The sequence below is a fragment of the Lepus europaeus genome, chromosome 3, assembly GCF_033115175.1.
Source record: "Lepus europaeus isolate LE1 chromosome 3, mLepTim1.pri, whole genome shotgun sequence".
Classification (NCBI taxonomy): domain Eukaryota; kingdom Metazoa; phylum Chordata; class Mammalia; order Lagomorpha; family Leporidae; genus Lepus; species Lepus europaeus.
This window is the reverse complement of record NC_084829.1, coordinates 153,298,373-153,320,355: the sequence shown is the minus strand read 5'-3', so window position 1 is coordinate 153,320,355 and position 21,983 is coordinate 153,298,373. Positions and strand designations below refer to the sequence as shown.

The window sequence follows — 21,983 nt, the reverse complement described above, 5'->3', positions numbered from 1 at the left end:
AGCTTCCTTTAAAGAAATAAAGGGGAAAAAGTGAGATATTCCTCACTGAAAAGAATGAGTGCTGTCTGGCAAATATCAAATTCAATAAAGGCCACAGCACATGTACAGGGCTTTGCTATCTGCTTCCTGCAGAAGTTCAGAGCTGCTTCCCCAAACACACATGCACATACACACACACACAGCTATTCTTAGTAAAATATACTTTTTACAAAATGAGAATGAAGAACCACTTGAATGTTCACTCCACGAACTTGACTAAATTCGTACATTAGTTTGAAGGAGAAACTTCTCCCTGATGGACTATATGATCGGTAAACATTTCTGTGTCACAATGCCCTTGACATATTGTGTACTAATTACTCTGACTTGAAACTCACTATTATTCAAGATTACTAATCCTGTAATGTATTTTGCTGGCGTAGATGGTCCAATGGAATTGTATTTACATGTATTACCTTGTGTTTTGGATCTTCTGATCATATTGTGACTTTTGAACCAAGCAAATGAGTTCATTTTAGTACTTGACAAATAGACTATTTGCCAATGCTGAATCTAGCAGAAACACTTAAGTATACGTTCAGTATCATTTAAAAAATTAAAATGTTAATTAGGTAAAGTTTTTTCTTAGAATCCCAAGCATTGATGTTTAATAGATCCCCCCCCCAGTTTTTATTTATTTATTTATTTTTATTTTATTTTTATTAAACTTTTATTTAATGAATATAAATTTCCAAAGTACAGCTTATGGATTACAATGGCTCCCCCCCCAAAACTTCCCTCCCACCTGCAACCCTCCCCTTTCCCGCTCCCTCTCCCCTTCCTAATATTTAATAGATCTTTAAATACAGTGTGACTTTGCACGAGGCACTAAGCTTAGCATGGCAGAGAGGGGAAATCAAGATGTGAAATTCACAGTACTAGCATTCCCAGAATTGCCATGGAGGAGACCAGCTTGTGTATAAATGACGCTAGGAAGTTAACATAAGAAGGGTAGAGAGGAAACACACGCTCCAGCCTGGAGTAGGAGAACAAGGATATTATGATGTTGCTAGAAAAGCCCCTGCTGAAGCATCGTGAGCATTCAAATCCTGACAAATCCACCTGCAGAAAGTGGTTGAAGCAGGAGCCATCACTGAGAGGACTTTGTTCCAGGGACAGAGCCAGGACAAATGGCTTGGTACACTGCACCACTCCTCAGCCCTGTCCTAGCGACCCTGCTAATTGTACACTGTCCTTTCAGTATGGGGTGCTGAGGCAGGAGGGCCAGGGCCATGTTAAGTTGCATGCCTTTGCCCATGCCAAGGTTCTTGTAGAATGTACTATCCCAGCTTTCATCAATAGCTACTGTAAAACTGTTGTTCACCGACTGACACCCAGGTGAATTTGTCTTAAATGTGAGAAAAATGTGACTGGGATATATGTATAAGTTGAAATATTTTTCAAGGCTCCTTTAGGTGCCTGGGTGGCAGGTTATAATTTGTACTCTTAAAGATAATTAGAGAAATCTTGTCTTGAATGCAGTTAAGAGTCATGATAAACATTACAACACATTTTCATTACTTGCCAATGTACCCTATTTTGGAATATGAGCATATTTTTTCTTTATATAAAGAGAACAGATTTCATGTGTTTAATACAAACAGTTTTAGGCACATGGTGATACTTCCCATCCTACCTCCCTCCTCCTTCCTTTACTTTATACTTTCTTTTAATTTTTGCAAGTAACCTACTTTCAATTTACTTAAATTACAGGCTTAATCATTCACTAAATAAAGAATTCAAGTAGAAAGATTATTGTTCTACAGGAGTATAGACAAGGGTTATAAATAATCGAATATCAAGTTGTCAACTTCATTCATATACATCACATTTTTTGTATTCTCTATATTAGCTATCACAAATCAGAGAAAACATGATTTTTGACTTTATAATCTGGCTTATTTCATTAGGCATAATAGTCTCCAGTTGCTTTCTTTTTTTTGTTTTGTTTTTTTGCAAAAGACAGGGTTTCATTCCTTCTATGGTGAGTGGTATTCCATCCTGCATATATACCTTATTTTCTTCATCTATTCCTCAGCTGATGTACATCTGGGTTGAACTGAGTTACTATAAACAAGGGAGTACAGATAACTCTTTCATATGCTTATTGCACATCCTTAGGGTGAATTCCCAGGAGTTGGTGACTGGCTAATATGATCAATTTTCAGTTTTTCGAGGAATATCCATATTAGTTTTGTACTAGCTTACAATCCCACCCACATGTGTTAGGGTAACTTTTTTTCTACATCTTCACCAACATTTGTTATTTTTTTGATTTTTGGATGATAGCCATTCTAACTGGGGTGAAGTTTTGTGGTTTTAATTTGTATCTCCCTGATGGCTAGTGAGCCTGAACATTTTTTTTTTTTCATACATCTGTTGGCCATTTGCATTTCATTCTTTTTTTTTTTTTTTATGACAAGGCAGAGTGGATAGAGAGAGAGACAGAGAGAAAGGTCTTCCTTTGCCATTGGTTCACCCCCCAATAGCCGTTGCAGCCACCGCACCATACTGATCTGAAGCCAGGAGCCAGGTGCTTCCTCCTGGTCTCCCATGGGGTGCAGGGCCCAAGGACTTGGGCCATCCTCCACTGCACTCCCGGGCCATAGCAGAGAGCTGAACTGGAAGAGGAGCAACTGGGACAGAATCCAGCACCCCGACCGGGACTAGAACCTGGTGTGCCGGTGCCACAGGCGGAGGATTAGCCTATTGAGCTGTGGTGCCAGCCACATTTCATCCTTTGAAAATGCCTGTTCATGTCCTTTTCTCATTTCTTAACTAGATTGTTTGATCTCATTATATATTTTGAATTAATCCTTTATCAGATGAATAGGATGCAAATATTTTCTCTGTCAGTTGCCTTTCTTTTTCCATTTTTTAAGGATTTATTTATTTATTTGAAAGACAAAATTAGAGAGGAGGAAGAGAGAGACAGAGATCTTTGATCCATTGGTTCACTCCCCAAATGTTGCAATGGCTAGAGCTCAGCCAGTCTGAAGCCAGGAGGCAGGAGCCTCTTCCAGGGTGTCCCACATAGGTGTAGGAGCCAAAGCACTTGTGCTATCTTCTACTGCTTTTCCAGGCACATTAGCTGGAAACTGGATTGGAAGTGGAGCAGCCCGGACTCAAACCAGTGCCCATATGGGATGCCAGCACTGCAGCCAGCACCTTAACCCGCTATGCCACAGTCCTAGTCCCTTGTTGAGTGTTTCTTTTGATGTGTGGAATCTTCTTAGCTTGAAATAATCCCATTTGACTATTTTTGCTTTTATTTCCAGTGATTCCATAATTGTATACAAGAAATTGTTGCCTATACCAATGACTTCATTGTTTTTACCTTGTTTTTCTCTAGTAATTTGATAGTTTCAGGTCTTAGGTTTAGATACTTGATGCATTGTGAGTAGATTTTTGTATAGGGTGTAATATGGGGGTCATAATCTAAAGTCATGCACTTGAGTACTTTCACAAACTCAATGTTATTCAAATATAACTATTATTAACTATAATTAAATACAGCTGTCATTACTAGCTGACCAGTCTAGTGGAAGTCATTTTAAATGCATTTGTATGACAACACTGAGGAAAATGACAAAGAAGAAAAGAAATTATGTCATCATGGGACCACATTTTTTTCTGAGAGAAGCAGTGATTTATTGAAGCTGTAATATGAACTGAGATCAGTTTTAAGGAACTAAATATATCAAGTGTTTGAAATATCGATATGATTATTATGATTATGAAGCATTTTCTTCAAAGACCCAATTAGGGAAGCATTTCAGCACCAAGGGTGAAAACAGGAGAGACCAGCTCATAAAATGGCACCTGTAGTTTGAAAGCACCCGCAGGTGATTCTGTAACAATCTCAATTCGAGAATTGCTTTTCTAAAGCCTGAACAAGGGGTGGGGGTTTTGGTGTGAATTGGGGTAAACCACTGTTAGGAACACCCACATCCCATATTGGAATGCTGGTTCAAGTCCTGGCTCCTCTACTTCCAATCCAACTTCCTGCTAATGCTTACTCTAGAGGCAACAAAAGATTGCCTAAGTGTTTGGAGCCCTGCTACTCAAGTGGGATATTTTGGAGGAAACTCCAGGTTTCAGCCTGTCTAGTCCCAGCTGTTGTAGGCCTTTGGGGACTGAGCAGAGAGCAGATAGAAAAGAGTGCTCACACTTGCTCACTCTCTTGCCCTGCCTTTCAAGTAGATATAAATGAACTTTTAAATTTTTTAAAATAACACCTGAATGCTAATAGAAGTTGAGAAATACTTGATAATTCTGAATGTAAGTTGTTAGTTTTTGAGAACATTCTATTGCAGATCTCTGCCTTCAAATATATTATGTCTTTAGAGTTATAAAAGTCATATTTCTCTTGACATTTGTTCAAGAAGATATCTCTTCAATTGGGCCAAGTTTCACCCTGGGAGAATAAAGTGGTGTACCTTTGTGCTATTTACCTGTATTATGAGCAGTGTCAACTAAGTGATAATATTTCCTAAAATATTTGCCTAAAGTGGCAAATTCATGTATAAAAGTCAAACAATTTTAAGGAAGGGCTGTACCAGAAATCATTGATCATGTGCTTACTATCACCAGGACCCTTCTTTGGAGAGCAAAATATATACACAGCCATGGCATTGTCCTCACAAGAAATCCTCAATAATCAGTTTTCATCATTACTTCATAATCATAGAGTTGGAGAATACTACCCGTGTCCCTCCCAAATTGCTACCTATACCCTGCCAGCACTGAGAAAACCAGTTTGTCTACCTCTGATTTTAGGCCTTGCAGCCTCTTCATCCTTCTTTTGAGCCCTCTTTTTAACCCTCTTTGTTTGGTTAGCTGGCTCATGGTGTTTCAATTTTGTTTATTTTTGTTAAAAACCAGCTCTTCCTTTCATTAATCTTTTATATTGTTTATTGGTTTCCATTTAGTTTATTTATTTTCTAATTTTGCTTATTTCTTTCCTCCTACTAATTTTTGGTTTGGCTTGTTGTCTTCTAGGTCCTTGAGATGTATTGCTAGCTCATTTATTCTGGTACCTTTCAATTTTCTTGATATAGACACCAGTTGCTATAAACTTCCCCCTTAATACTGCTTTTGCTATCCCATAAGTTTTGGTATGTTGTATTATCAACTTCATTTGCTTCTAGAAACTTTTTAATTTCTCTTTTGATTTCCTCTATGACCCATTGTGCATTCAGGAATATGTTGTTCAGTCTCTATGTGGTTGCATGTGCTCTAAAGATTCTTGAGTTGTTAATTTCCTACTTCATTCCATTGTAATCAGAAAAGATACATGGTATGATTTCATTTTTTGAATTTGCTGAGACTTGCTTTATGGTCTAATACGTAGTCTATCCTAGAGAAAGTTCCATGCACTGATGAAACGAATGTGTATTCTGCAATGGTGGGGTGAAAAGTTCTATAGCTATCAGATAGGTCCATTTGGTCCATAGTATAGATTAGCTCTGTTGTTTCTTTGTCAATTTTCTATCTAGTTGATCTGTCCATTGATGAGTATGGAGTGTTGAAGTACCTCATTACTATTAGAGTCTAAGTCTCCCTTTAGATCCATTAATGTTTGTTATAAATAGCCAGGTGCCCTTGTGTTGGGTGCATGTACATTTATTACAGCCATATCTTCCTTTTGAATTGAACTCTTTGTCATTATATAGTGCCCTTCTTTGTATCTTCTAACAGTTATTGTGTTAATGTCTAATTTTTCTGATATTAGGATAGCTATACCTGCTCACTTTTACTTTCTGTTAGCATGGAGTACCTTTATCCATACTTTTAGTTTCAGTCTGCTTGAATATTTGTTGGTAAGTTGTGTTTCTTATAGGCAGCAAATAGAAAATAGATGGGTCTTTTTAAAAAATTTCTTAAATTCCATTCCTGGCATTTCCTTAATCTCTCCATCTTCACATTCTAATATTGAAATGTTGTTGTGTTCCTTTGGGGTCATGGTGTCTTGCTTAATCTTGTTTCTTGAATTTTTGTGTTTGTATTTAGGCATTTATGAAGTTGATTTTTATTGTTTCTTCCTCTGATGGCTTTTATCTTTGAGCTATGTCTCTGTGGCTTAGTGGAATGTCTGCATTTTCATTGAATACCAAGAGGTGTGTGGTGGGTGTGGCCAGAGAACTCTGGTCAGTGCTCCAGGATGGGGCAAGTATGCAACGTAACACTCAAGTTGGGCATGGTAGATCTCAATACCCAGCTACACCCTGCACCTTCTCATGGAACCATTGAGTCCTCATGGTCTCAGCACACATGGCTCCCACAGTCACTAAATTCAGAGACCTCTCTCTGTCCTGCCAGCCTGTCCAGTCAACAGATAGGCAGATGTTCTCCAAGAGAGCTCCACCTAGGCATCTTGATCCTAGGAGGCTGCAGGCACCACCCAGCGAGGCTCAAAGTCAGTGGGGACTGTGGTTTATTCCCTCCACTAGAATCTCTGAATCATACATATACACAAGAGCCACTGGCCGAGTGTGTTCCTTGCCCACCACTGCTGCCAGTACCGCTGAGAAGGCATCCTGTCTCAGCCAGTTGCTGTACTCACACACAAAGGTTTCCACAGCTGCTGCCCAAAACCAAAATGGTGCCTGCTCTTTGTCATCTAGGCAGCAGATGCTATTATGGGAAAGTTGGAGTGAGATAAACATGCCCCCTCTACTCCACTGGGTCTGTGGACAACCACTAGCAACTGCTAGCCCCCGGGGCTCAAGTATGGACTCACACCACACTTTCCCTCTGCCTGTATCACTGCAGGTTGCTACAGTCCTGTCTCATTTCCATCTCTAAACTGTTAGCCTCTCTGGCTCTCATCAGCTGCAGTTGTGTCCATATTTGTGCTGCATGTCTGCACCCACCATACAGGTTCACCATGTTCCTCTTCCTCTTGTAGGATTTCCAGTGCAGTTTTCTCTCCAATTCTCCCCTAAGAGTGTACTTCCTTCACTTTTTTTTTTTAACTGTTTATTCTTAGCCTAGCACTGTATGTCATTCCCTAATCCACCATCTTGGAATCTCTCCTGGGTCTTGTCTTTTAATCTATTCAATCAGCCTGTATTTTTAGTTGGAGAATTTAGGCTACTTACATTCAAGATTACTATTGCTAAGTAATGACTTGGCCCTACCTTTTTTTCTGTGAATATTTCTATTGTTTGCTTTGGCTTTTCTTTGGACTTTTATTAGGAGATTTTCTGCCTTTACATTATTTCATAATGATGACTATCTTCTATGTTTCTGTGTGTAGCATATCCTTAAACATCTTTTGTAAGCCTGGACAAGTAATGACAAATTTTTTCAATTTCTGTTTGGTATGGAAGGTCTTTATTATTTCACGCTCATTCATAAATGAGAGCTTTACAGGGTACAGTATTCTCGATTGAAATTTTTTCCTCTTAAGACTTGGATTCTTTCTGTTCTCTCCTAGATTATAAGGTTTTCTGATGAGAAGTCAATTGTGAGTCTAATTGGGGATCCTCTGAAAGTAATCTGGAATTTCTCTTGTCCACATTTTAGAATCTTTTCTTCATATTTTACTTTTGAAAGTTTCACTATAATGTGTCATGGCAAAGATCTTTTCTGGTCATGTCTATAAGGAGTTCTATGTGCCTTGTGTACTGGGATATCCCTTTCTTTTTCCAAACTAAGAAAGTTTTCTTTAATTATTTCACTAGGTCTTGTAATCCATTCTTTATTTCCACACCTCCAGGAACTCCCAAGACCTGAAAGTTGGATTGTTAGATAGTATCCAATAAATCCCCATAACTTTATTTAATTTTTCTAATTTCTTTTTTTTTTTTTTTTTTTGGTCTCATTGAAAATTTTCCAAAGGTTTGTCTTCCAGCTTGGATAATCTTTCTTCTGCCTCACTATGTCTGTTCTTAAGACTTTCTACTGTATTATTTAGCTGACATATTGACTTTTTCATTTCTAGAATTTCAGTTTGATTTCTCTTCAAAATCTCAATTTCTAATTTTTTTATCCATATCATATATGAATTCTTTAGCTCATGAATTTGCTTCTCATTGCTTCTGAGTAATCCTATGATTAATCTTTTGGATTCCATTTCAGACATTTCATCAATATCTTCATCTTCACATTCTAAGATTGAAATGTTGTTGTGTTCCTTTTGGGAGTCATGCTGTCTTCTATATTCTTGTTTCTTAAATTTCTGCATTTATTTTTAGGCATTTGTGGAAATATGTGTTGGTTTTCTCCTCTAATGACTTACATCTTTGTAATATTCCTCTGTGGCTTAGTGGAATGTCTGTTCTTTCAGTGAATACCCAGAGGCATGTGCTGGGTGTTGCCAGGGAACTCTGTTCAGTTCTCCAGGGTGAGGTGACTATCTAGGATGACACCTAAATTGGGCATGGTGGATCTTCTCTTGTTAGCAGGAAGGAGGCCACCTCTGTTGGCATAATCAAACTTCATGACCTCTCTTCCAAGGTGATCAATTCCTGAGTGTTAGTCTACAGTGGGTGTAATATTCATCCATGTTGCTGCATGAACTGCAGAAAGGATCTGTGCTGTCTTCAGTGTGAGCACAGATCCCACTGCAATGACCTACCCCAGGCAATCAGAGAGCTCTGAGTGTGTGGAGCTGCACACAGTGATTTCCCAGATCCCCAGATATCCCCTGTGCCCTCCTGTGCGGTCACAGAGTTCCCACAGTCACAAGGTGCAGAGGGTCCACCCTACCCCTCTAGTCTGACCCATCCATGGAGAGGCAGAGATGTTCCCAGAGCCAGCTGCCTTTGAGTGTTCAGCCTAGGATCCTGTGATATGTTGAGAGGCTGAGGGCACTTTACAGTCCTATGTGGGTGCCCAGCCATCTGTCATTCCTTCCAGCCAGACTCAAAGTCAGCGTGGAACGTATCTTTTTTTCTCTGGTAAAGTCCCCAGATCACACACACGCACACACACACACAAGATCTGCTGGATGCAGCCCCTACCCATTTCACAATGATGTCTTCTCACTGCCAGTTGCCAGGTATGCACAAGAGCCTCTGCAGCTGGTACTGATGTCAGGATGGTTCCTTCTCCCCTCCTGTTGCTGGGTGTGTACACTCAAACCACCACCACTGCCACTGCTGTCAAGATGGCATCTTGTCCCTGTGAGTTGCTGGGCCTCTGCACAAGGGCTGCTGCAGCTGCTGCTTACGTTTTAAATGGTGCCTGCCCACTCTCAGCTGTCTGCTGGGTGCCAGTGTGGGAGGAGTTGGGAGAAACATGTCTCCCCTCACCTTTATTTTTCTTTTTTTCTTAGCAGGTACCCTGTCCCTCTTAGGGCTTCAGGGGCCAGACTCAAAGACCTTGTAGTCCACCAGGCTTTCCCTCTGGATATATCTCAAGTGGCATGGGCTGCTACAGTCTGATCTCACTTCACACTCCAGAGCTGGTTCTTTCTCTGTTTCTTGGCTCTATGGTCAAGTGTTGTGTCTGTGCTTGTGCTGCACGTCCTAACCTTCCATTCAGATCCACAACCTCCTACTTCCTTCTGTAGAATTTACATTGCAGTTTTCTTTCCAACTCTCCCCTGAGAATGTACTTCCTCCACTTTTTCTTTATTTCTTTTTTTTTTTTTATTTTTAACTGTTTCCCCCTAGCCTAAAGCAGTATGCCGATCTCCTATTCTGCCATCTTGGAATCCCATCTAAAGGTCAATGTTAATGTATTTCTTCCTGCTTCCTGTAAAAAATGGGGAAAATCATTTTAAAATAATTCTGTTTAGGGAATACTGTGCTACACTAGGTTCTGGACATGGAAGACTGGGTAGCTAAGACCTCATATTCACGCCGGTTCACAATCCAGTGGGTCCTCAGGTACCTTTAGTGTGACCTATCATTGGCAAGACTCAAACTGATGAAGTATATGTAGTATCCCACTGAGAGTTTCTCTTTACTGTGCTTTCTTCTGTCGCAAGGATGCTGATATATAATATTCTGGAACTGAAAACTTGTTTAGCCACTATCAGAACTGAAACTATATAATCCATTCAGTGATGATCTGGTAGAAATGTTACAATTTTTATCCTAATATATGTTCCTCATAGGGATATATGTTGTTTGCAGAAATAATTTTTGTTACAGCAGTGAGGTAACTCCATGATTATATTACTATAGCTGTGTTGAGTATAATTGCCAGTAGTTATTGAATGTATTTCTCATGTACTGTGAACTCTATATTCAACTTAATTAAATTGCACAAATACTCTTATACTCTATAAAAATCCCCATTTGATAGATAAGAAAACAGAGCCACAGGAAAATCGTGCAGCCTGTGCAAGGTCCCACAGCCAGTTAGTGGCTGGGCCAGGATGGACCAGGGCAAGATGAGTAGGGCATCTCCCTGACACTGGCGTTCTCACCTTCTCTACCCTCAGGGTGAAGAAGCTGAAGGAGACCCTGGTTGCTGTGCAGCAGCTCGATAAGAACATGAGCAGCCTGAGGGCTTGGCTTGCTCACATCGAGTCAGAGCTGGCCAAGCCCATAGTCTACGATTCCTGTAACTCAGAAGAAATACAGAAAAAGATTAACGAGCAACAGGTATAACTTAGAACCTTCAACCTTAGAGTAGTATGTCTGGGATGCTGAACAGAACGGATGAGGAAGGGAAGCTATGTTGAGATGGGTGCTGGAAGGAAATAGCTTCCAAGTCACTGCTGAGTTGACTACAAAGATCCTAGGGTTAAGTGTCATTGGTTCACCAACCAGCCATTCCATGGTGGAAAGAAATTTGCATTGCCATGATGAGTCTAAAACAGTGCTAATAGATTTGTTCATCTGTGGGCCACTAGTCCACCACTCTCTACTTAGAAAGGAGCCGCTTTTTTTTTTTTCTGTGTCTCCTGCTTGGAGAAAAAATACAATGCATATTTAGAAATTTTAGAACATAAGATTTTTTTGTTTTACAAAGAGGATCACATGGGCTGCAGACCATAACGTAATTTCAGCATCACGTGTTTAACAAAGCCATCAAATCTCACTGGAATGAGATGTGCAACCCAACAAAGCACAAGAGGAAGACCCTAAACAATGCATACAGATGAAATGTTCAGCTCCCACTCATTTTGTTTATTCTTAAACTGTATCAGGCTCCTGTTTCCAGTAGTAAATGCCATAAATTCCCCATGACAAGTGTTTTACCCGATACCTTTAGATTGCTTTTGAAAATCCTATCCAGACTTATTTTTTCCACTATAGTTAGGCCATCATAGCCAAGTTGCCTAACTTAAAAATGCTGTAGAATGTGTCTATTCAACTTACCTAACACGCTTAATTCAAAAATCCTATGAAGGTTTATGTATGGACTTTATCTTCAATTCTGTTTAAGCCAATGATAATAGGTGTTAAAACAGTTTTAAGTGTTGGATATTTTTACATTAAAATTAATTGCATTGCTTTGAAAACTTGTTAGCAGAATATTTTTCAGTTTCTGTAAGATTCAAATTCTCTAATGGATGTTGATGTTGGTTGAACTCTGGGAGTTGTGGTTGGCTTCCCATTCCCCAGATACTTCTAGAAGGTATGGGAATGAGGTGTACCAATGATCAAAGTTAAATTGCTAATGACAAGTATTGTAATTTAGCAAATGTATAAAAATCAAAATAGTATCTGGTTAAATATAGTAAATTTAAGATATTCATTTATAACCCTTCTTGCTACTAACACTCCAATGAAATAATACTAAAAAGGCAAAAAATGTCCAAAGCCAATATGGCAAACAGAACAGAAACAAAAATGACAGAGTCAACAGAATTTTGGAAGCTAGCAAGCAGGTAGATGATAGTGATGTCAGTAGCAGAATGGAAGGTGAGGAAAGTGGATCTGTGCTGCTGAGTTCCCAGGGATCAGAATGTGGTGAGCAGGTACAGCTGAAGGTCGGGGCATTGTCAGCCTATAAAATGAAAGCTTGCTTGAACATTTGGACAAGGGGTGGTTGAACTAGCAGATCCCTTGTAAGCTCAGATAGCAAGGACACTCTGCTTCTCTTAAAGCAAAGTAGGCAGTTGTGCTCTGGAGAAAGCAAAATGGAGGGACTTTGGGCTTAAGGTCAGGAAAACGTTGAGGCTTGAGTCACTGCCTTAAAAATGGGAAGTGAAGTACGTGTCTTTATACGAAGTCCTGTACTCCGATCCCACAGTCCCAGTGTGGCTTCCACAGTGTCAGTTCTCATGCTTACACCCCAACTGAGAGACTGGAGTGGTATTCCCTGGGGAGACTGGCCAGACAAGATAGCGATGTGTAAGGGAACTCAACAAAAAGCCAGACTCCAGCCTAGCTTCCCCATAGTAATGCCTCCTGGTTTGCATGCCCTAGGATCCATATACAGCAAGTAGTGGCTGATTCATTCTTAAATATGTGTGGATAGACAAAATAAACAGCTACACCTCACAGAGATGAGAAATTATGCATTCATAAAAGAATAGCATGGCCATATTATTTTTTTAAAAGTAACTTTCAGAATTGAGACTATCTCCCACAAAGCAAACCAAAGACATATATATGGCAATAGAATAGAAACATAATAACATGAAAGGATTAATACAAGGATTAATGCATTCATTGCACTTATTTCATGAAATTATTTCATAAAATGAAAAAAGCTTAAAAATGAGGAATAAATTAGCAAAGTAGTAATTTAAAAAACAAAAAAAAAATCCCTAAATGAGAAACATATTTCCAGATCATAAAAGCCTGGCAAATACCCAGAAAAATTTTAAATGGAGAAAAAAACAACACTAGGCTACCACATTGTAAATTAATAAGACCTGAGGAATTAAAAGAAGATCTTGAAGATTTCCAGGATGAAAGAAATTTCTGTTCTCCCCAAAATAGCCCTGAGAAAGAATAGCAAACTGCCTTCAACAAAATGGGAAAATTATTTAAAATTTAGAACTTTATACCCTTCCATTAATACAGTGGTACTTTAAACTTTTAATGGAAAATACAATTTAATAAATTTAGGGGCTAATGTATGGCCTCACAGTGCAGACACTCAAATCCCTTATCAGCGTACCTGGGCTCACAGCTCAGCTCTGCTTTGACCCCAGTTTTTGTTAATGCACACCTAGGAAGCTACAGTGCTTGTTCAGATAGTTGGGTGTCTGTCATCCATGTGGAAGACCTGGACTGAGTTCCCACTTCCTGCCTTTGGCCTGGTCCAGTCCTGCCCAAGTCTCTGTGAGCATTTAAAGAGTGAACCAGTGTGTAGAAATCAGTCAAGCTTGCTCTCTCTCTCCTTCCATCTCCCATTTCTTCCTTCCCTCCTTCTGACTCTCTGCCTCTCAAATAAAATATAATGAGATAAAAAGGTAAGTTCTTGTGGTGCAATAAATTTTTGAAACCCATGCACATGAGAGTCTTCAAAAACTTCGTGAAAAACTGTGCATGGATTTAAATTTCTTTTTACACAAATAAAACTTTTCCAAAAGATTTATTTTTTGATGGTGTTGGTGAGGGGAGACAGATCTTCAGTCTGCTGGTTCTCTCCTCAAGTATCCGAAACAGCTGGGGCAAAACCAGGCTGCAGTTAGCAACCAGAGACTCCACCCACATCTCTCACATGAGTGGCAAGGTTCCAAGTACTTAGGCCAATATTTGTTCCTTCCCAAGATGCGTTAGCAGGAAGCTGAATTGCAAGCACAAGAGCATGGCCAAGTCTTAAACCAGGCACTCCAACATAGGATGTAAGAGTTTCAGGTAGCAGCTTACCTGGTGCACAAACTTTTAATTTCATTTTCTGTGACATTTTTGAAGAACCCACATATATCAAAGTTGTACCCCCCATTCACTCATTGCAGGAATCTAATGAAAGATATGGTACATACTTATAAAGACTAAAGCCAGAAGAAAAAAGAATTTTCAAGTCAAGAGACGGTGAAAGCCTATTTTCAGGATGAAAGTGAGAGTGCTGATGACATCTTTACTGTAGCCCAGGGAGCCAAAGGAGGAAGACTTCCAAAAGAGTCAGACCAGCTTCCCTGAGCAGCCTCCGACTAGAGATTCATCTGCTCTATAGGAGAGAGGCAAGAAGCAAGCAACACAGATTTGAGAGACAGGGAGAGAATTAATTCCAGAAAAGCATAAAGTTACATAAGAAAGAAATACACTATGATGATAGCATATTTTGTTGCCCAATGTGAAAAATACTAAAGAAGTACAGTCCTATAAACAATGATTAGTGCTCTAGCCATATTGTAGTGCTAATAACAGTCTCTGGAGGATGGTGGGCCAGATAGTTCACTTCTCTACAAAAAGAAAATCAACAATGGCTAAAGTTGAAAACTCAAGAAATAGGTACATAAACATGTTACTTGGAAATATAGTAGTGAGTCCCAGAAGGAGTTCTTGCTATAGGAGGAGGAGAGATGGTTGCTCCAGGGAAAGAGGAATCTGGGTGCCCGGTTGTTTCTGACTGTTAAGATATCCAAATATGCACATAGAGCTTTTTCATTCAGTTTTAAATTAAAGTTTTAAAAAGCTATGTACTGATGGCTAAATGTAAAGACATCCTGTGTTCAAATCCTGACCTCACCGCTTTCCCACATGGCCTGGGGCATTCCTTACTCATGGGATCCTGATCATCAGCTTATGGGCCACACACTGGGACTGTAAAGATTAAAGAACTGGGCGTGCCTCATATAATTTACTTTAATCATGATCATTTTCCTTTAGAAAATGTTTAAGGTTCTCCAAAATTTATACCATTTAAGACCCATGTTATAAGAGCTAAATAGTAATCTGTCTCTAATAGGAGATTAATCCCCAACAGCCACTTAAATGGACAGATTAAATTGCAAGGAAACATATTTTCCAATATTTTCCTATATAGAGTTCTGTGTGTTTCTCTTGTCAATATACCTAATCCTTATAGACTTAATTGGATAAAACTATATGTTTAAAGTGGCTTTAGGAAAGAATTTGTCAAATTCCTTACTACTGTATGTAAAAGGTTAATTTGACCGTTAGTGCAGTCTATTTAATTTATTCGGTTTATATTTCAGCATTGCTCACATAGCTGATATATTTGTAGTTCAGTTTTCTCATACTTTTGAACTTGCTGGATCTCATAAGTGAGGAAGTGAAATATTTACCAAGACTCAGCCTAACATTTGTCAGTCAGTGAATACTGCTCAGCTTCTCCCATGGATTGCTGTGACTGTTGGATGAAGCATGTTATGTCACATCTACTGCTGTGACCATTGGATACAGCATGTTATCTCCCATCTACTGCTGTGACCATTGGATACAGCATGCTATCTCCCATCTACTGCTGTGACCATTGGGTACAGCATGTTATCTCCCATCTATTACTGTGACCATTGGGTAAAGCATGCTATCGCCCATCTACTGCTGTGACCATTGGATACAGCATGCTATCGCCCATCTATTACTGTGACCATTGGATACAGCGAGCTATCTCCCATCTATTGCTGTGACCATTGGATACAGCGAGCTATCTCCCATCTATTGCTGTTACCATCGAATAAAGCATGCTATCTCCCACCTATTACTGTGACCATTGGATACAGCATGCTATCTCCCTTCTACTGCTGTGACCATTGGATACAGCATGTTATCTCCCATCTATTACTGTGACCATTGGATACAGCATGTTATCTCCCATCTATTACTGTGACCATTGGATACAGCGAGCTATCTCCCATCTATTGCTGTGACCATTGGATACAGCGAGCTATCTCCCATCTACTGCTGTGACCATTGGATACAGCATGTTATCGCCCATCTATTGCTGTGACCATTGGATACAGCGTGTTATGTTGCCCTGCAGGAGCTCCAGAGAGACATAGAAAAACACAGCACAGGGGTGGCCTCTGTCCTCAACCTGTGTGAAGTCCTACTGCACGACTGTGACGCCTGTGCCACTGACGCCGAGTGTGAATCCATCCAGCAGGCAACGCGAACCCTGGACCGGCGGTGGAGAAATATCTGTGCCACGTCCATGGAAAGAAGGCTCAAGTGAGCTGGGGTGTTCCAGCTGCAGGGCAGAGGGAAGACCAGAAAGGGAAAAAAATCACCCAGAGTATCCGTTGTGCACTGTTTCCATTTGGTTAAGATCTTCCAAAATAGCCTTGCTTCGCTAACTTGCCTTTGCCTATATTTGGTTGTGAAAATAAGTACTGAGAGCACTTCAGAAAATTCATAAAAAATGAGCTGAAAAAAGTCAGTTTCTCTTTTGGGGCAAAACATTTTGAAATCCATGAATCTTAGGGGTCTTCCAAGAGTTCATGGAAAATGTATATTATGGAAAGACTATGTATGAATCTCAAATGTTTTGCACCAAAATAAACTTTTTATTTTTCTACAAACCTTTTGAAGTACCCTTACAAGTATAAAGGTAATATTTCAATATACCCGGGCATGTTACAGCTGACATGACAGTTTAAATATAATTCAGAAAAGCCGTTGCCAAATAAGTGCAACATTATAGAATTTGTGGCATGAAAAAATAGCATTTTTCAATTAAAGATAAATAATAAAAGAGACACATTGTCCTTAAGCCCTTTGATATTTAAGAGTGGTGAAATCTGATATGTTACAACATTATCATAATCAGTGAAAACACATGTTGTGCTCTCTGGCAAATGGTTAAAGCTTGCTACTTTTCTTGCTGTCACAGGTTGAATTGTCAGGGTAAGATTGGTGTTGGACTTTTCAGGCACAGTTTTATGTCGGGAATATTGAGCTGAGTGGACACAATAAATGTTGTATTTCTGAACTTCCTTCACACATGCAGGGTAGTTCACATTAGTGACATTTAGTTTGATTTCTTTTTTTAAATTTTTTTAATTTTTTATTAACTTTTATTTAATGAATATAAATTTCCAAAATACAGCTTATGGATTACAATGCCCCCCCCCCATAACTTCCCTCCCACCCACAACCCTCCCCTTTCCTGCTCCCTCTCCCCTTCCATTCACATCAAGATTCATTTTCAATTCTCTCTATATACAGAGGATCAGTTTAGCATATATTGAGTAAAGATTTCAACAGTTTGCAGCCACATAGAAACACAAAGTGAAACATACTGTTTGAGTACTAGTTATAGCATTAAATCACAATGTACAGCACATTAAGGACAGAGATCCCACATGAGGAGTAAGTGCACAGTGACTCCTGTTGTTGACTTAACAATTTGACACTCTTGTTTATGGCATCAGTAATCACCCTAGGCTCTTGTCATGAGTTGCCAAGGCTATGGAAGCCTTTTGAGTTCACCAACTTTGATCATATTTAGACAAGGTCATAGTCAAAGTGGAAGTTCTCTCCTCCCTTCAGAGAAAGGTACCTCCTTCTTTGATGGCCCATTCTTTCCACTGGGATCTCACTCACAGAGATCTTTCATTTAGGTCATTTTTTTTTTTTTTTTTTTGCCAGAGTGTCTTGGCTTTCCATGCCTGAAATGCTCTCATGGGCTTTTCAGCCAGATCCAAATGCCTTAAGTTTGATTTCCAACCTAGAGCTGCAGGACATGTTTTTTAAAAAAGCTGCTCCATTTTAGTTCCCACAGTTGTCTCTCTTTCCCTCTGGTCAAATTTGGCTCAATGCACGGTTATTGTTTGGCACAACAGATGTTTGTTTGGGCACCCTTGATCCTAGTGCAGGCATCAGACAGGGCTCCACCATGTAAACAGCCCTAGGTAATCAGAACCCGTTTCTTCATGTTGTGTCTCAGAATTGAGGAGACGTGGCGGCTGTGGCAGAGGTTTCTGGATGACTACTCCCGCTTCGCAGACTGGCTGAAGACTTCCGAAAGGACAGCTGCGTTCCCCAGCTCCTCGGGGGTGCTGTACACAGTTGCCAAGGAGGAACTGAAGAAGTTTGAGGTGATCTATCTTTCCAAATACTTAATCCTTAGTCTTCTATTAAAGTAGCCAGCTGGTAGTTGGTGTTCCAAGGCATACACTGTCCACCCACACGTCATGTGTTCTGACAGCTGGGTGATAGCGTTGTGGCCACCTTTACTGTTAGTTCAGAAGGACACAGAGAAGGGAGTAGAGAGAATTCCATTTTAATTTTGTCAAGAATTCCCAAAAAAGTACTAATAAGAGAAATCCTATTAGAAAACAAAAATCATTGTTCCCTCCAAAAAATCTTGACATTATTTTTTAATTCAAAATTTTTGCAATCATCTTTATTCATAAACATGATGGCTTTCCACACTCTAAAAATCTACCTTACAATTATTATGTTTTCTTGATTTTTTTTAAAAACTAATTAGTAATATCTATTTCATTTACCTATAGAAATTTGCACGGGCTTCAAATTTTTTGCTCCACAGTGTATGTATCTTTTAATTAAACTTTTCTCTAACTTTCGAAGTACCTTCGTGTATGTTAGCACACACACATACACATATTTAATCATTGATAAAATCGATTTGACTCCAGAATTGAATGAAACATTTTCATCAAAATCCGTTTCTGTGTATACAATGTGGAGTTGTGCCATTCTTGATTCACCAGGTCTTTTCAAGTACATAGTGGTGATAACAGTGCAATTGAAATCATAAAGCGACGAATCATTGAAGAATCCGTTCCAGTTTCTTGCCTGTTTGCAGGCTTGTGTCTGCTTTGTCACTGTGATGTGGTGAAACTGACTTCTCAGCTGCCTTTGATCTTTACGTAGGTCCTGATATAGTGTAGGGTTGGCCATTTTTAAGTCAGAAGTTTCTTTTTAATTCCCACTGATAGACAGATGTGTGCTCAGGAAACAGTTCAGATGCTATTCCGATCACTCTAGGCTGCTGATTCTGCCTCATGTTCCTCAATATGTTTAGAAATAAAACAAAAATCTGTGTTCTCCTACCTTCTTTTCTACCTTGCAATACAGAGTAACCAACAATTTAGTGAGGCCTATTATGGGAAATACAAAGTTTATTTTTTTCTGTTCTTGTGAGGTTTCAAATTTAAGAATCATAGGCAGATAATTAATAAATCTATTATCATGTTCAAATACTAGGTGAGTTATCCTGATGTCTGAATGGATTTATATCTAATTACACCACTAAATTCCAGAAAAATATTCTAAATACGATGTTTTCCCTCAGAAAACTTGTAGTGTAAATCCATAATAAACTTTGCAGGAGGTTTCCGGTCATCTCAATGTGAACCAGTACTAGTAGAAGCACTGCTGTACTGCATCTTATACTCAGCTTTGTAAAGATTAAACCTTTTATAATTGGCTTACTCCAGAAAGTGGATTATGTCAGGATTTTCTTGAAGCTATTTTAGACTGTCAGATTTTGTAGCAAAAATTAGACATTGGAGTTAGCTTTATAATGATTGCTCTTATCATTTTTCATTAATCTTGCAGTGGTTTTTTAAAGAGACAGGTAAATCACAGAAACCACATTTTGCTTGAAGACAGTCCTTAGCCTGCTGAGTGGCATGGATATGCAAGATAGGGTGTGCTGGGTGATGGCACTGCACCCAGTGCCGTCACCTAGTAGGCAAACACATGCAGTAACTTCTAGTAGTGGCTAAAACTGAACTTGCCTTACAGCTTTCTTTGCTGGGGAAATATAGAAGATAGGACTTAGAGTTTTGTAGAATAGAAGATAGCATGGAAGCTCTTCAAGCAATTCTGAAAGTATTTACGAGGCAGAAAGGTTGTTAAGCTAAGAAAAATAGAATTTGGAGATTTAGATGAATGTGGTTCAATTAATTAATTATAAAAATGTTTGGCCTAAAGCCATGATAAAAATCAGCCATAAATCAAGCAAATACTTTTTGGGAGAAAAGGGGCTTAATTTTATTTTGATTGGGTGACTCTTCTACTAGGGATATTCCATATTCTGGAAACAAAGCAGAGTGTTTTACCCTCAGAATCTCCAGGCTGAATTTAAAGTGTCCTGGGGAGTGAATAGCTGAGGAAGGCCTCAGGGCAAGTGAGTGAGTCTCCATTTGGAATGCCTGCATCCCAGACCAGAGTTCCTGGGCTGAAGTGCAGGGTCCACTTCTGATTGCAGCTTCCTGCTAATGCACACCCTTTGAAGGCAGCAGATGATGAATCAACTACTTGGATCCTTGCTACCCATGTGGAAGACCCAGGCTGAGTTCCTGGCTCTTCGCTTTGTCCTGATCCAACCTTGACTGCTACAGGCATGTGGAGAGTGAACCGATGGATGGGCCTATCTCTCTCAGAGTAAATAGCCACTATCATGGAGGGTGGTATATTAGCTCCACCAGATTTTCTAAAAAGTGGAAATAACTCATAGGAAAAACAAAAAAGAAGGGATCACATTCCAAATTTTATTTAAATATGAAATTACTTATATTTTACTAAATTGTTTTTCTTTTTTTAAAAGATGTATTTTATTTTTATTTGAAATGCAGTTAGAGAGAGAGAGAGTAAAAAAGAGATTGATCGATCTTCCATCTGCTGGTTCACTCCCCAAATGGCCACAACCATTAGGGCCGCACCAGACTGAAGCCAAGAGCCAAGAGCTTCATCTAGTTCTCCCACCCTGGTGCAGGGGCTCAAGCACTTGGGCCATCTTCCATTGCTTTCCCAGGCATGTTAGCAGGGAGCTGGATTGGAAATGGAGCAGCTAGGACATGAACTGGCACCAATATGATTTTCCATGAATTTTTGGAGTACTCATATATGTGTGTGTATACATATCACTTGTATAAGAATATATTCATGTGCATATGTATATCTATTTACTGTTCCCTACTTTCCCATTTTTTTTTTTATTGATCTGCTCATTCTCTTCAGTCTACACTGATGAAATCGCGTTGCTTTCATAAGAGGAAGTACAATGTTCTTAGAAATTGTTCTGTCCTTCTCTCAGGTAGCACCACATTCTCGCACTGTCAGTGCAGTGGGAGCCGCCTCTGGGGGCAGCTCACAGAGCTTGTGCCCTGACTTACTTCTTGGTGCTCTTAGGCATTCCAGCGCCAGGTCCATGAAAACCTGACCCAGCTGGAGCTGATCAACAAGCAGTACCGCCGCCTGGCCAGGGAGAATCGCACAGATTCCGAGTGCAGCTTGAAACAGATGGTCCACGAGGGCAACCAGCGCTGGGACAACCTGCAGAAGCGCGTCGCCTCCATCTTGCGCAGACTCAAGGTTCCTGTTGTGTCTCATCTGTAATTTAGAGGCCCAGAGACAGGACTGACCATGTGAACACTATGCAATCTCAGTGATTGTGTGGACAGGGAGGGCAGGCGGGTGACACCCTGGGACTGCACATCCCCACTGCTTGTTGAGACAATGACTTTCCCAAAGGGGACTGGGGCAGGCTGCGCCATCTCAGTATGTTTCTGTGTTCTTTCATGTTTTTATTGTTTCCTCCCACACCCAGCATTTTATTGGCCAGCGTGAGGAGTTTGAGACTGCTCGGGAAAATATTCTGGTCTGGCTAACAGAGATGGATCTGCAACTCACTAATATTGAGCATTTTTCTGAGTGTGATGTTCAAGCTAAAATAAAGCAACTGAAGGTAATTTTTTTTTTTAATTTGTCAATGTGAAGAAGTCTAAAATAGAAAGGATTTATAGATCCTTTTGGGAAGAACATAATGAAGGCTTCTGTTTCAACTAAGAAAAATTAGTTCTTTGTAGCAAAAAGAAATTCAAAAAACATAAAAACCATTGAAAAATAAAGAGCACTATCCAGATACAACTACCAATAGTGTGCATACTTTTGGTTTTTAACTTAACTGCCAAGATTGTAGGGATCTTCTTGAATGGTGTTTGCTTTGCTTCTGAGCTGCTTCTAGCACCTTCACGTAGTTTGACCTCCACCTACCAAGCTGTGCACCTCTCTGATGTTGGAATTTTGTTCCACCTATTCTACGTGCTTGGATGTCAAGTTCATTCGAAATGCAGTTTTCGCTATACAATGCAGACACGCTGACTAGCTAGAATTTGAATAGGAGGGACATACATTAGACGT

General features: G+C 39.7%; 1 protein-coding gene across 2 annotated transcripts in view; it reads left to right on the top strand.

The window, feature by feature from the left end:
• LOC133756266 (nesprin-1-like) overlaps window positions 1–21,983 on the top strand; it is a 175,170-nt gene that overhangs the window by 121,952 nt on the left and 31,235 nt on the right. For both annotated transcript variants that reach the window (XM_062186946.1, XM_062186947.1), the window contains 5 exons: window positions 10,439–10,601; window positions 15,850–16,037; window positions 17,755–17,905; window positions 20,973–21,155; window positions 21,391–21,528. In XM_062186946.1, coding sequence (XP_062042930.1) covers window positions 10,439–10,601; window positions 15,850–16,037; window positions 17,755–17,905; window positions 20,973–21,155; window positions 21,391–21,528 — 823 coding nt within the window. The remainder of the gene's footprint in view (window positions 1–10,438; window positions 10,602–15,849; window positions 16,038–17,754; window positions 17,906–20,972; window positions 21,156–21,390; window positions 21,529–21,983) is intronic.